This window comes from Sylvia atricapilla, chromosome 4 (assembly GCF_009819655.1).
Source record: "Sylvia atricapilla isolate bSylAtr1 chromosome 4, bSylAtr1.pri, whole genome shotgun sequence".
Lineage (NCBI taxonomy): Eukaryota > Metazoa > Chordata > Aves > Passeriformes > Sylviidae > Sylvia > Sylvia atricapilla.
This window is the reverse complement of record NC_089143.1, coordinates 22,757,947-22,772,726: the sequence shown is the minus strand read 5'-3', so window position 1 is coordinate 22,772,726 and position 14,780 is coordinate 22,757,947. Positions and strand designations below refer to the sequence as shown.

General features: G+C 34.4%; 1 protein-coding gene across 3 annotated transcripts in view; it reads right to left on the bottom strand.

Moving 5' to 3' along the window:
* The window catches only part of CPEB2 (cytoplasmic polyadenylation element binding protein 2), a 52,213-nt gene that overhangs the window by 20,770 nt on the left and 16,663 nt on the right, over nucleotides 1-14,780 (bottom strand). For 2 of the 3 annotated variants that reach the window (XM_066317274.1, XM_066317276.1), the window contains 2 exons: nucleotides 8,251-8,301; nucleotides 1,659-1,682 (listed from right to left, as the gene is read on the bottom strand). In XM_066317274.1, coding sequence (XP_066173371.1) covers nucleotides 1,659-1,682; nucleotides 8,251-8,301 — 75 coding nt within the window. The remainder of the gene's footprint in view (nucleotides 1-1,658; nucleotides 1,683-8,250; nucleotides 8,302-14,780) is intronic. The other variant, XM_066317275.1, reaches the window with a different exon arrangement.

Genomic DNA, 14,780 nt, shown 5'->3' with positions numbered 1-14,780 from the left:
GCTCAGTGGGACAGAAAAGTGAGCAAGCAATGGAGACACAAAGCTAACACAGCTGGATGAAGCAGGCAAGTAGATTCCTCTTGTATATCAACTATTTAGGCATGAGAGGAGCAAGACTGAATCTATAAGATTGTAGCAGCTGTGTAACATAGATTTGAATTTTAGTTATGAAGACAAGTAAGAATGATCAAATCTTAAAGATGTATATGAACAAGCGGTAAGATTTGTTTGCGCAACCAAAAAAAGTTGGATGCAATGAATTTTTGAATTACTGAAGTGAATGACAGAGAAGATGGAGCTGTTATTGTAATGACTGTGACAGGAAGACATGCATAATGGAAGAAACAAGATTCATATTGCAGGAGCCTGCAAGAAGCTGCAAAGTGGAAATTTTAACACATTCCATTAATATAGGAGAGTTATTCTCAGTATCTTAAATCTAAAATTACTGTAATTTAGCTTGGTTTATAGGAAGTGCTTCTTAAACAATTAAATTTACAACATAGACAAGTATATAACAGGGAAAACAGTCACAGAATAGCCCTCAGAATAATTTATTTTTACCCACAGACCCATGTTAAAATCTAAGAACGATGAGAATTGCTCTTTACAAATAAAAACCAGCAGAACACATTCTGAAGTGATAGCAGAGAGCTCAGTTTTACTTTAATGTGGATAAAAGTTTGCCAAAAGCACTGTAGCTCCTCTGAGAGCTAAGGTGACATGAAGGACAATGGATAAACACTTTCAGAGGATCATGGTCCACATGACTCTTACTACTTTCCATCCTCTTCACTTCTAAATGTCGGTCAGATAAAGAAAGCAAAAAGGTAATCTACTTTTCCATTTCGATAGGTTTTCACATTTCTCCTGATGACTATGAATAAAAAAGATAAGCCCTTCTAAACACTTGTTTCTTTTTGTTTCATGACAGTAAAAAAACAAGCAGAATCTGGCATGAATTGTCAAAATGATTGTACTGTTACACCCACTGGCCATGATCTCCATCATCCCCCTCTTGATTACGGCTACCAAGCACTAGGTTATGAACCAATGCAGAGACCAAGACAGACACATGAACTGATGTGTATGTAGTGAATACTGGACGCTACCAAAGATTGTAGTGGTCTGTTCTTTCATGTTTTACATGGTCTTTTATAATGACTTCAGGTCACATCCTAGCATAGTTAAAACAGTAGAGCTTTTTCAAGGTTAGTGAGCACGTATCTGTTTATACTACGAAGATCTGTTTACTACTTCTAAGAGCAGTCCACTATATTTCTTGCTAAGTTTATGAAAGGCCTTTAGCTTTTACTCTGTACACTACTGCTTCTACAGAAGCAAAAGGAGTTAAAAGGACAACTAGCAAACTGTATACTTTTAAAGGGTGCAATGACTGAAAGCAATAGCCATTAGCATGAACTAAATCATGATGAGAACTGCAGTTTTTAACTGATTAAAGGATTTGCAATTCAGACTATAAGAGAACAATGATCATAACAATCCAGACTGTACTCCTCCTTCCCTCACACCCTCCATCTTCCCCAAATAAAACAACAAGCAGATAAGCAATTACAATCAATAATCTGGATTAATTTATCATAATGATCAGTAACAGATCAGAATTAATTGAACTGTAACAAACAGAAGTGAATTACCTCGTCTTCGCCCATAACTCCTCGCTGCATGCAAACAAAGGACAAATTGTAAAATGTCAAATAACTGTATCATGCCCACAAACTAAAATATTTAAGACAAAGAACCACGTGGGTAAAGCAGTAAGTAAAAATCTGCATCTGAACTTGGTACTGACAATTGCAAATGAGAATGCATTAAAGTCTCACATAATACTATACTATTTTACTAATAAAATTATGTTAACACCATCTATAAAGAATATTTTTCCCAACATTTCAGCACCTTTAAACTTGATCTTCACTTCGTGTTAATTACAGATAAATTAGTTATGGGAATTTTGCAATTAATTCTCAAAATGTGATTTTATCTTACACAAGTGCCTAAATAACACACATAGGGTACTGAAATTGTAAAAAGGAAAATACTACTGTAAAGAGCATGTAGCAAGTGTTAAATTAATCACAGACACATCCTGGTCCACATGGAACAGTTTGTACAGTCCTTTGCAGTGACAATGCAAATGCTGTAAGCCGTGACCTTCCTTTTTCATGAAAAGACCTAGCAGAAAATTAACCGCAAGGTTTTGTTTGAAACAAAAGATGCCTTGTACTCGCAAACGAAATCAGGGCACAAGTCACAAGAAATAGCATTGTATCAAAAACACTGCACAAAGGCAAAGCAACAATTTCACACAGACTGCATGTAAATCCAAGATTTTCCTAACTTTTGAGTTTTGCAAGATTCTTAAAGAGATCATGCTTGTAGCTACAGTTCAGAAGACCATACTGATTGCTTCTCTGCCTGAAGGCTAAAAAACTAAAAATAGACAGATTACTAATACAGAAACTATCAAGCTTTGTGTAATTTCTTAGTTACATTACCACAAAGTATTTTCTATTCCTGTTTAACAGACTCAGTATCTGAGAAAAATTACTTTAATCATTCCACAGTGGAGTTCAGTATTCAAATAGATGTTACTATTAACCAGAAGACCAGAGCAACATTTGGGAACAGACTGCTGCGTCTTGGCATTATTGTTTTGATTTTATGAGGCATCTATACACACAGTTCTCTTAAAAGCAACTGCTATTGTAGGCTACTGAAATATATATAGACTCATCAATCAATTATTTATAAATGTCATTGTTCCATTCTCATATTACGAAATACTTACATCCTGACACCTGATATGTGATTAAGGATTTTCAAAATTTTTATTAAATATTTTTCCCTTTGTTATCTTGATCTCTTTCGACTAGAAATTCAGTGGATTGCTTATGGAACTCTGAAAAATTTTTCTTGTTTTTTCTCCCTTAGAACAGTTAATTTATATAACAGTCAACGTCTTGCTATCCAACTTGTAATGAACTTGCTTTCAGATTTATTATCTCTGACCTGAAGTAATTATTATTGAAGAGAACAGTTTTTGTTTAAAGATTTTCAGATCTTTAAAATTTCTACTAGAAAGCCAAAAGAGAAGAAAACACTTTCTGAAAGAGACTTGTGTATCTAACCAAGTGGAAACACTTTAATTCAGATTTTCGACATCGAAACAGAATCCACAGAACAGTGTATTCTTCTGTGTGATCAGCTCTCTCACTAGGTGCTGGGGAGACTGATGCTGAGCTTCAGACGTGTTTTCTCCCTGAAGCCAGGCCTTGCCAGAAGTCACACGGTTCTGTGTCAGTGTTGCAGCATGTACAATTCTTCTCTGACTCCTGGCCAAAGTGACTCCCACATAGCATTAGCAGTAGCGTCACTAAGCCCTCGCCTAACCTCAGATGCTTTTTTTTAAAAAAAAATTCCACCCACAAATAAAACTAGAGTAAGCAGGGAAAATTAAAAGTGCAGCCCATCTGCAGCAATGTCTGCAGTGCTGTGTTCCCTCTCAAAGGATAATAGAGTGATGCATACTAATATTCATCTTTTGGCACAAGTGTCAGGATACTGCTTTTCTTTTCTTCGACCCCTTTCAGCCTTCCAAACCAGCTCAGCTATTTTATTACATTTTCATAGTTAACACAAGTTGATACGCAGAAAAATATTTTGCTGCAGATTAACTGAAGTCTTCTTTGTACATTCAAAAAAAAAAAAAAGGCAACAGTAATTTTAAGGAAAAAACAAGAAAGAGTTATTAAAAAAGTTAAAAAATCCCAATGCAGTTAAACTTTAAACAGTAGATGGTGCAGTATTTTATATATACAAAAATTACAATGATCTACCAAAGTTATCTTGTGTATTTCTTACTTCTGCAAAACAATGAAATCAGTGAAAATGGGAAAAAACCTGTACTGGATGTTGTCACATTGTTTACTTTACTTGTATGGCAAACCTTTCTCCCTGAAATTTATCTGTCTTGCTCATTTAGATTGCAAACTAATCTGGGCAGGGATTTAGTGCTCCTTTGCATTTAGAAAAATGCAGATTTTCTGTATTTATTAAAATAATATGCATGTAATGTTTTATATATATATACATATGTTTTACACCTCACAGAGCACTCATGCTTACAGAGCATGGCAGCAGTATAAATATAGTTAATTACAGGTTTACCTATACATCTAGATGATACAGATGTATTTAACATACACATAATCAGTGCATGTGTTTATAGATAAATAATTGCATAGAAGACAGCTCTTTTGGAAAAGGCCAGACACTGTAGGCAAACAACTGATTTACAGCAACAAAAAAGGAGAGATTAAACTGTTTTCCTTAACTTGTCCAAATAATAAGTCATACAGAAATTTGTGTTTTAGTTTATAAAGCTAGATATTTTAACAAGCCAGTAACTTGGAAAGATTTCAAATGAGTGAGAATGCATAAAAGACACTTTTATTCTAGAAAATATCAATTAGGCAACACATACACAAAGTATAACGATGCCCAATAAAACTCCAGTACACTGGAATCTTCAAAAATTAAGAGTGCTTTATATACAACAAAGATATTTCCTTTTAGCTAAAACCTTCTTTTTCTGTATCCCTGAAGTCACATACTAATATAGCTTACACCCATCAGAAAAATTAAAATCCTCCTTTCTGCAATGTAAATAAGCTCACAGATTTAAGACAGAAGTAATTTGTTACACATTTGTTGTGCATGCTTATCTAACATCGAGAGAATAGAACTGTATGTTATGTGAGCAATGCTACCACAAAGACACCAAATGTATGGTTTCATATATTTCAAACATATTTCAAATACATAACCAGAGATCAAATATACACATATTGAAGTAACTCAACTGAATGACTGAGCTGAATTAAAAATACTATGTTGTGTATCAGGAAAAACTACCAAGCAAATTTCCTACAAAGATACCTGTGAAGTTCATAGAAAGAAAAAATACTATTTGTCACTAACATTCTGACATAACAATCAAATAATGACAGAGACATGATGAAGCCTTTTTCATTAATCATTGTAATTTAAAGAAACCCATAAATAGTTACAGCAATAATTTCCCAGGAGTCTAGACTAAAGGAGGTAGGTGCCTCATTCTCATTTTATCCTGCTGGATTTGGGTCCCCAAATTCCATTTAGATTTCTTTAGAAATAACACCTTCATAGACTTTGAGACTGAAAGACATCATTATGACTATTCAACCTGGCCACACCTAAAAGACTACAGAGGTTCATTCAGCAATTCCTGTATAGGAAGTTTAGTAATTTCTATTTGAAGTAAAACAGCTTTCTTTAGAAGCACAACCAGCCATAGTATCTCTAGGCAGTCTAATACACCCATGCTAAACTAATCAAATGGGGAATTATGTTTCAACAGCCACTGAAAAAATTCAAGGCATTAAAACTATAGAAGGTGGGGGGAACCCCATAATGGGGAAAAAAACCCTACATCCCAATAAACTCGACTCATGCATTACCACTTGTTTCACAAATGTTCTCTCTAAGCTGACAAAGATGCAGTCAGATACACCCCTTCCAAGGCAACTTTTTTTTTTGACTTTTGAGAGATAAGTCATTAAAAATGCATTACTTTTTTTACAGCTTAAGCTGAAACAGATACATAAAGATATATAATTTATTAAAACACATAAATCAGGTTTCCATTAGTTCACTTCATTAATTTAAATAATGAAAACTGTAAATATTAATATTAGGTACAGTACAGTAAGTACATTTTAAATGAGTTGGAAAAAATCTATCACTTAAGAGGAAAAACTACCTAAAAAAAAGTTTTCCCTAGAAGCATTTAATCTTAAAAGGGCTGCACAATTTCAGCCTGGCTCATGTTAGGCTCGTATTCCACCTTTCTGGAATCCAGAGATACCAGTTCACTAAAACTAAAACAATTAAAATCCAGAAAGGGTAAGTATTAAGTATTATTGCATGCATAAATGGGCAGAGGATGTTTAGAATATTAGTGATTTGCTTTCATGAAGGTCTGGTATTACTGCTACTCCTCACAGCTACTCACTGAGAAATTAAGGGACAAATGTGAGTCTTTGAATTACTAACTCTTATTTTCCCAATTTTCCATCCAAGGCACCAATTACAGGGATAGAGGGAAATTCTAGCTTAAACCCACTTAAGCAGAAAAGGAAATTGAAGTCTACAAGTTCATCAACAGGTGTTCAAACCATAATTCTCATTACTGCACATTTGGAGGAAGTCTCTCAATTCTTGCTAAGAAAGGAAGGTTGTGCAGAGTCTGAGCAGCTGGAGCTTCCCAAAAGCTGCTCCCAGTGCTTCTGTTCTTGAGCTGCAAGAAGCTGCAGTTAAGACATGGCAGCCTGAAGGGGCTCTGAAGAGTGCTCCTGACTGCCCTGGCCTGCACCGACAGCTACATCAGACTCCAGCTATGTGGTACAGACTAGGTGTCTACACAACAGGGCTCTGAATTAAATTCTAAAGTGCATAATTTTAAAAATTATGCGTTGCAGGACCTTTTAGATACTCGAACTGTTATTTTTATCTCACTTACTGAAGGCTGAAAATAATATTGCAGCTTTTAAAGAGGACAGCAGTCACACTAAGTGCTACCTTTCAAAGTACAAGAGAAACCACACAAGTGTTAAAAGCAAGATATTCTTCAGTGCATGTTCTAGCTTTGTGGTAAGGTTTTAGGATAGACTGATACCACTGTGTTTTTCCAGTGTCCATAACAACAAACTCCTTCTTTCCTAGCTATTCCACAGAGTAACAGCAGTTCCCATGTGCTTTTCTTTCCATGCAAAACTCTAAAAAGAGGAGTTCACCACTCTAAGAAAAATCAAATTAATTAAAATATTAATTTCTTACACCCATCTCACTGCAATATTTCAGTTTCTCTTCATATCCTCCCATCTAACATTTCCTTGTACAGCAGCAGATAATGACAATTGCACATATACTACCTGAACAAACCAGTTTGCAGAAGAGGTCTTAAAGCTGCACTTAAATACAGCAAATAAAATGTTGTAAATGTTGTGACATCAAGCACATTGATATTCAGTGTAGAGGAATCAAGATGGTGTTGGCTAAACACTGATTTTATTTCAATAGTTAAGTACCTATTTTTTCTTTTCAAGATACTCCATTATCTTAAGGTTACCTATTCAATACTGAAGGATCTACTTCTTCAAATGTCCATTGTGCAGTATTTTCCTTTACTGGGTATATAGGTAAATCTTAATTTCCTTAAAATTTTAAACATTTACTCGGTGTTATGCAGGGAAAATAGATATTTGTTTACATTTTATATCCATTTGCACAAGTGTAAATGACTGAGCAGAATGGGTAAGGCAATTAAAAAAACCACCAAAATCCACCACCGCCAAAACAAAAAAACCCTCCTCATAATTTAAAACCACAAAAAATGTGCTCAGGCCATATTTTTTTTTATTAAGAGATCTTTACTGTTAACACTTAGACTCATCAAGTGAATGATGAAAGTGTACTTTGGGTACAACGGCTTCCACATTTTCTAATCTAGAGAAGCTGTGGTGCTACGGCTCTAATTTTTCCCAATGGAGAAAACATTTATGTGCAAACCCCCTGATTTATTATTGACTTAGATGGATTACCAAGCTGTGCTTCCTTCTTTAGCCTTGAACAAAGGCTAAAGTTCATGCCTTCACTGAGTAGCAGATGTTCATGAAGTCTGAACTACTGGGAGAGGAACATGAACATGAACTCTAACTTCAGCATATTTCATGGTTAGACACGTGCTTGACAAAAGCCACTTTCAAAAACTCCAACAAAAATAAAATGTTATTTCACACAAATGTAATACAAAGTGTCTAGTTCACTCTTTATTTACCCAATACAGAAAAACATGTGTTTCTGGCAGTTTTATTTTTCTAATTCCTGTTTCAGTATAATAGATTTCTTACAGTTCTTTGGAAAACATACCCCTGGTTTGCTTGAGAACAAAAAAGAATAGTGCATCATTATGAGCATTTCAGATTTCCAATAAGCTAGATATAATGAAAGGCTGTTGCAAGATTAGCTCTTGCCATTCAACTCCAAAAAATGGCAACAGTCCCATCAGTGATGAAGACTAGAGACAAGTAATTCAGTAACAGAATATAATAGTATAATTTTATACCAGCATGTCAGATTTAAACTAAGCTAGAGATAATTACAAACTGTTATAAGATTAGAACTTACCATTTAACATCAGAAGATTGTCAGTCCCCGGATGTGGATAACTCAAGCGACCTTAAAAGAAAACAAAAACCAGAGAACAAAACAAATGCAGAGGTTTTAGCTATTATGCTAGAAAAAATAATGAAAAATCACTGCTTAGAATTTGCCTAAGGGAAATAAAGAGCTAATATTTAACTCCAAGCACATTAACCAACAATACCCTTGACCCAAGTTAAAGCTGACAAGAACAGACTTCTTAACCTTAATTCTCTGGTCATGAGATCTGCAGTGTACTTTGGGATCAGCTCCAATAGGATAAAGCCACTTTTTGTTTCATGACACCCAGAAATAGTGCTGACTGCTTTAGTCTTCTCTTTCACAGTGACTGTGAATAACTGCACTATGCACATTGCTTAACAGAGTGGCATTTCTACAATTTAGTGCTTCTCAACTGAATCAATTTAAGAAAAATCATGTTAGTAAGAAATAAGGCATGAAAATGTTATTAACTGATTTATGACTGTGTCTTGGTGTATTTCATGTAACCGTGGTATGTAATATTTTTCAGTAAGTCTAGCAAAATTAGAGCAGTTGCTTATCTACAGATTAAAAAAAATTAAAGACTGTTATAGATAAAATTCTCAGCATTTTAGACTGAATTAAAAAAATAATTTGAAAACCTTGTATCTTGACATTAGAATTTTTCAAGAATTGCATTTTACTACACTGGTGGCATGTTATACTTTAGTAGTTAAATGAATGGTTTAAAATGCACAGCTGAAGTTTCTGTTCACTACAAATTCCTTTTTATTAAAGGAGACCTTTTCTGTTTACAGGAAGCTGCAAACATACCAGTAGTGCACACTGACCTAGAGAGACACGTACAATAACCGCTGTGTTTGGAAAAACTGTGGTTGAATGTGCAAAAAACTGCATTGCCATCTATCTTGCTATTCAAATATGCTTGCTTGCTTATAATCTCAAGAATATTTTATATATATATATATATATGAACACTGTGACTTAAACATGTGAATCTTTTGAAGGAAATGGGAATGCTTGTAGAGGCACAGAGAAGAACTCAGTCTGGAAGCAATGGGCATGTAGAACTCACACATTTTTAAAGGGTCATAATATATGCAGATGGCTTGCACAAAAACAAACAAACCAACCAAAAACAAAACCAAAAAAACAAAACAAAAAAACCCAAACCAAAACAAAACAAAACAAAAAAACGGGAAAAAAAGAAAAAACCAAATCAGCAAGCTATATTATTATGGCTGTCTAGCAATTCTTATCATACTCTGTTTGGTCCTCCACTGCTGGTAAATCCATGAGCTTAGCAGCAAGACTAGAAATTTCTGAGTCCCAAGGGACACCTTTGGAGTTAAATAAGAAACCTTTTTATTATAAATCAGTAAATAATAGGGTTTAGGTTTTGCTTTCCTCCTTTAAGAAACCAACATGTTAATTTTCTGCCAAAAATAATCTGAAAATATCACACATATTGAACACATTGCAAACTCTGAAATGTAAAACTTAAAAATTATAAGATTAGGATAACTAAGGAAATTTTGTTCAGACATATTATTTATTTGCAGGCATTGTGGCAAAAAGATGTTTATACAGCTATGAAGTAGTTGGCATCTCACAAATATTATTATTGAAAGAATGGATGGTACTAGAACACCTGCAGATTAGGTAAGAAAAATTTGCTGTTGAATTCGGAAGCACTGAAAGACTAGGGCAAGCTCCTGGAGAAAGGGAGAAGAATGCCATCCAGAAAGACTCTCATGTCTTCTCTAACTTCAACAGAATTTTTGAGTAGGTTTAGGCAAAATACAAAACAAAAGCCTTTGTAGGAGCCTCTGTCTTTATGTTTCTTGTCTTCAAGATTTAATATATCTGTTCTGGCACACTGGACATCTACAGTTATACATAATGTTTCTTGGAAGTACAAAAATTCTGCCCTTCTAGCAATGCATGTTGGTAAAACAGGCAGAGAATAAGGAAAAAGGCATCCTTAAATTGCACTATGGGAGCTTCCACAACACAGCCTGGTGTGTAAGTTGCTTTGCTAGACTTCCTAGGTTTTTGCTCTATCATTTGTCTAACACCAAGAATTTCCCAAGATCACCATCATATCATGTTTACATACATCACTATAGAAATACTTGTAGCAATATGAGGTGTTCCATGCAAATCAGAATGCTGTATTTATTGAGTATAAAAAAAGAAATTGAGAGACATTATTTCAAACTTCCTTGAGTCTGTGGTGACAGTCTTATCCCTGTCTGAATTTAGCCTCTTTTCCTATTTAGCGAGAGGCAAAGGATAGAGGTCTTTATCCCACAGTGATTTTGTACACAGAAGACAGATTTAAGGCCTAGTAGGACAGAGAAACTCAGTAATGTCAACACCTGGGGAAGAAAACTTCTAAAAAAATAGTAATTTCAATGTTTATAACTCTGCCTTTGCATTCTTTTGCTTTTTCCCCTTTATAGCTTTACAAATAAGCTGCATCTGAAACAAAGATGCCAAGCTGAAATTATGAAGGAATTCTCACTGAGTGGAAGGAAAGGACTGCACCAAGCAGCTGGGCCCACCACTGCATACCAAAACCCCATCTCCCTGTTGGGAAGATGAATTTGCTAACTGAGATAATGAGTTATTTCAGGGTTAGAAAGCAAAACAATTGACACAATATTCAGTACACTGCGGTACTGATACTTGTAAGTTTTATTTACATAGGTATTTCAATGTGATTTCAAAACTCTACTGCATTCCAATGAACTAAACCCCTATATTTGCTATGTTGTCTAGAACTTGGACTTCCAACTTTAAGAACATTTTAAACATAGAATGTTTGGTTACATTTTCAAAATTAATTCACTGCTACTGATTTATAATGCTAATTTAGGTTCTTATCCCTCAGCTTAATCTGTTGGAAGTAAAAGGCACTGTTTCCTAGGCTATCTACCTGAATTTCATGACATACATAAATTCAGAACATTTCACACGTGGAATTGGGTTCAAGATCAGTTTTACACAAAGCTCAGACCGCAGCATTTTTTAACACATTATTCTAATTAAATGGACATTTACTATATTAAACCTCACTTAAAATATCAGCATGTAGAATACAGAAGATGGGAGAACCATCTTGTAACAATTTACTTTGTTTCTATCACATATATCTTTCTAGCTGGCTGTTTTCACTGTATGTTGTTCAATGCATTAAAACAACCACAAAAAAAAGGACACCATTTTAAGAACAAGGCACAAATCTTATCTAATCCCATCCTTCAATGTCAGAAACCTAGAACTGTATAAACCATTCAAGGGTCTTCTAGCAGTTCCAGTAGCCTCCACCTGCATAAATAAGTAGTTTTAATAATAAAGATGATTGAATAGCTTTAAATCAACTACCAATTAGTTAGAAAATATCTAATATTTAAATAATAGACTTAGTCTATTCCTGAAAAATGTAAACTAAGTTATTTCACTACCTCTCTGCAGACCTTGTCCACAGAATCCAAAATCTGTAACCTGCTACTATCTGGAACAAAAACAGCACCTAATATTACCATTCTGTATCAGAAAGATCATCATGTTACAGAAATTTTCTCTGTGCAAACCTGAACTTGCAACTTCACCAGGTTACTGCTAATTAATAATTCTCATGTATCGTGGCTAAACTGAAACTAGCATTGCTAAGAAGCAGCAGGTATGCCTGACACTTATTAGGCAACTAGAGTTCTATTAAACCTAGCCTCCCCTTCCTTATCTAAATGTAATTAATATTAACAGAACTGCCTACCTCACACATATTTCTCAATGCATTCTTCTCCAAGGACAGAAAAAAATTTAAAAGCTTCAGATAGATTTTGGTAGGCCGATTTATCCACTGAATCCAATTAGGAGTCTTGCTAACCCAAACATGAGGAAAGAGTAACAAACCTAGTTTTAGCAACATTTCTGCAATCTCATGTTATGTATAGGGCAAATGAAATTCAAATTTTTGTAAACTTCTTGGCATAGTCACTTTTTAATTTTAAGGGATTCACATCTACTTTTAGAAATGCATACTTTTTATTCATATTTAACTAAACTGTTGGAGGAATCCCCATATATTAAAACATTAGTGTTTTAAACATTACTGACTCACAGATTCACAAGTTTGATATTTCATGCCTACTCCCTCCCTTTAAAAAGAAAAAAATCTTAGTGTGTTTTACGGAGAGACTGAGAATCAAAAATTCCTTGCCCTTTTTTTTTTTTTTTTTTTTTCAAGAGATATCCTGAGTAGAAGAGAAAAAGCTTCCAAGTCAAGCTTTTCCCAGTATGAGTGAATGGCTGAGGATCACAGCAGTTCCAGAAAGCAGTTTTTGGAATCAGCGTAGTTAAGACAACAGCACAAACCCATGTTTGGACAACACCTAGTTACAGAAAACCTAGAGACTGCATTTTCCAATGCTTGCGTGTGAATTATGCAAGTCACAATGAGGCCAAATGGGTTGTCTTTGATAGTCCAAAGACATTTGTCTGTATTCAGACAAATCAGCGTCTCAGTCTTAAATATATTCTTTTATCAGAAAAAAAACCCCTATGGCAGAAAGAAGAAACAATGTGTATGTATGATTTCAAAGCCTTTTATGAGAGCAGGGAGAGAATTTTTTCCTCTATATTTTTTTCCAGCCTCAGAAATTCTTTTCTTGGCACAAACTGAATTACTCTAGGAAGAAACTGTGCAGCTTTAAACTTCAGAGCTTCGTAACACAAAATATAAAACAAATGTCTTTGAAAGAAAGACAGTGTTCTCTGTGCCACAATCTTTACTAGAAGGATGTTTAAAACAGTAGGTAATGAATTCCAATAAATCAGTCTCCTCGATTCTAATAGATATTGCATAGAAAATGTAACAACCATATCTAAGCTAAGGTTTCTCCATGATCTGTTTCAGCTCAAATGCATCATCCTTCTCCCTTCTTGACAGCAAAATGCATCGATATTTTGGGGAGTAGAAGAGGGAAAAAGAAAAGCAGCTATGCAAGTGGCATATCTGAAGAGCTATACTAGCAATACCTATATTTGTCAGGCTATCAGTATTTTAATTCTTCTCTCAATTGTCTTAAGGACTATTAGGGGAATAAAAAGGGTATTTAAGAACAATGATATAAAATGAATTATTTTAACTTCAGTTTTTATTTCACTGGAATTGAAGGGACGGGATAATCTTAAATATTACTTAAGATCTTGTATGAAATGTATTTCAAGAAAGCTGCATGGGAAAGATTAGTTTTAATATGATCAGTATTCTTGCTGCAATGACTAGTGAAGTCAAACATCTCCTCTCTATTACCCTACCTAGAAAACATCTTATTGAAAGATAAAAATTACTTTTCTTTTGATCATGTGTGTTGTAATGACAAAGCTTTGTCTAAGTAAAGCCAAAACTAGTCATCTATAAACCATTTTCTGGCAGGCATAAACTTAGCTTTCAGTGAATCATATTTGAAATAATTTTTTCCTCAAGTTCATGAAAACAAAAGTGGTGAAATTTGACTTGCTCCTAAAATGGATGTTGACATGCAAAACTTGAAGCTATGAGCTAGTACACAGACTGTCTGTTCTGCATTGTGCAAAATTTCCGACAAGATGCTTAGTCATGCTCCAGATATTGTAAGCAGCTAAATCTGAAACACGTGCCTAAAATTCCATGGACTTTCATTTTACTGCTGTGATCAGATATAAAAGATGCATTGTTTTAGTGTGCTTAGATTTACTTGAAAACTTGTCATAAAAATATTCTCTAGTTACAAAATACTCTTTAGTTACAACAAAATGTTACTATATTAATAAGAACAACAAACTAATAATAATAATCAACATCATCTTAATCCTGTGCAATCTGCAAGCAAGTATGATGGAGTTTTAAATAAATGTTAGATTTTCTGTGGTGAAAAGTCACAGAGACTAATATAACCAAGTTAAAGTTTCGTGGCTTGTAGATAAAAAAAAAAGGCGAAGTTGCTCAGAAATTATAGAAATTCTAATTTATGGTGAAAAAAATCAGAAGACAGTAAAGAAGAACTAAAAGGCTGATATACCACAAGGTCTCTTCCTCCCATTTTCAGTTCATAAGGAACATTTCTTGTGCCTTATTGTTAATAACGTAGCTGTTTCAGCTGAAATCACATCCACGGAGAAAAAATATCTTATCCATCAACTTAAATAGCAGCACACAATTACTCTATTTAAATTCAGTTGGCATGTGCATTGTTCTCTGGCACTTGAACAGAAAAATACGTTTTCTTTGAGTTCATCACTATCTATGGCTTCCATCTGTTTCAGTTCAAACACAAAACTTAGCAGAATTTTCACTGCAAGAGCATGACTGTCTAACTGTTAAAAAAAATAAATCTCTTAACTGTAGACTGACACCATATTCTCATGTCCCTAGAAAGCACAGATGGAAACTACTGAGTTTTTGAAAGTATCTACATATGAACCAAATTAACTTTCAAGTCTTAAAGCTTTGTCTTGTCTTA